The 1175-nt window shown below is 41.1% G+C and overlaps 2 protein-coding genes across 1 annotated transcript in view; both read left to right on the top strand.

The window, feature by feature from the left end:
- The window catches only part of LOC105809396 (natural cytotoxicity triggering receptor 1-like), a 58128-nt gene that overhangs the window by 20004 nt on the left and 36949 nt on the right, over nt 1–1175 (top strand).
- The window catches only part of LOC105809228 (immunoglobulin alpha Fc receptor-like), a 9047-nt gene extending 7872 nt beyond the window's left edge, over nt 1–1175 (top strand). The window contains exon 3 of the mRNA XM_012642982.1: nt 961–1175. Coding sequence (XP_012498436.1) covers nt 961–1175 — 215 coding nt within the window. The remainder of the gene's footprint in view (nt 1–960) is intronic.

A 1175-nucleotide genomic window follows, 5' to 3' on the forward strand; every position in this document is an offset into this window, starting at 1 on the left:
AATTTGGTTGAATTGATTAATTTTTTCCTTTAGCATAGTTACTATATCTTGTTTTAGAAATCATCTCCTATCCCAGTGTCAAGATGATGCTTTTCTATATCATCTTCCCAACTTGAAATATTTTGCATTTCTCAATTAGATCTCTAATCCATTTGGAATTGATTTTTATATTTTAACAGGAGGAAGTTGCTAAGGTTTCTGAGCATTGTAATTTCACTGGATTATATTACATACTTGGGAATAGCACAGGCTCATGCAATCCGTATAACAAATAAAGAAAGAAAAAAACAGGTTCAGAGAAAAGCAATGTCTAGCAAACAGTCACACAATAGCGGAGATAAAATTTTACCTAAATTTACCTGGAATTTCCCCTACATACTTCCCAGGTACCAATAGTGCTATATCCTTTGTCATGTATGAAGCCAAAGCTATTTGGAGTTTGTTTTCTAAAATAGCAAGCATCACACTAAATAATTCAAAAATGCCTTCTGGGTTTGATATGGAAGATTTATCGTTTTAAAATTGCTCATATAATGAACTGTCCCTGTTGATGAACCTGAAATTGGAATCCAGATGTTGGATTTCATGTATTGTTCTGTGGGGTGAAGGTGGAAAAGGGAATTCAAGGTTCTGGCTATATGGAGGTGTTGCAGAGGTATTATGAGACATTCAGTGAAATCACCAAGCGAGTAGAGCGTGGGAAAACACCCAACCTCCCCATAATCACGTCCTTCGTGTTTATGGGACTCCCCTGGGAAGCACAGTTCCTTGTCCTTGGACACTGGCTGGCAGACTGATAAGTACAGGGCTAGTGAACGCATGAGCTCATTGAGGAGGAGGTCTAGTGGAAACACATTTTGGGAAGCAAATAGGGAAATGAGCTCCCATGTCAGGGCTCTGGGTTTGGGCTGGGATGGAACATGGCCAACAATCATTTATCTCTTTGAATTACGTCTCTAGACTCCATGAACCAAGATTACACAGTGGGGAATCTGACCCGCATGGGCGTGGCAGGACTGATCCTTTTGGCTCTCTTGGCAATACTGGCTGAACATTGGCACAGCCATAGGATGCCACACAAGGAAAGCTGGCCTCACCTGGCTGAACCAAGCTGGAGGAAACAGAAATACGAGACAGAATGGGCCCTTGGACAAACCTCTAGTGGCCACAGATAA

Source organism: Propithecus coquereli, unplaced genomic scaffold, assembly GCF_000956105.1.
Source record: "Propithecus coquereli isolate 6110/MARCELLA unplaced genomic scaffold, Pcoq_1.0 Scaffold193, whole genome shotgun sequence".
NCBI classification, from domain to species: Eukaryota; Metazoa; Chordata; class Mammalia; order Primates; family Indriidae; genus Propithecus; species Propithecus coquereli.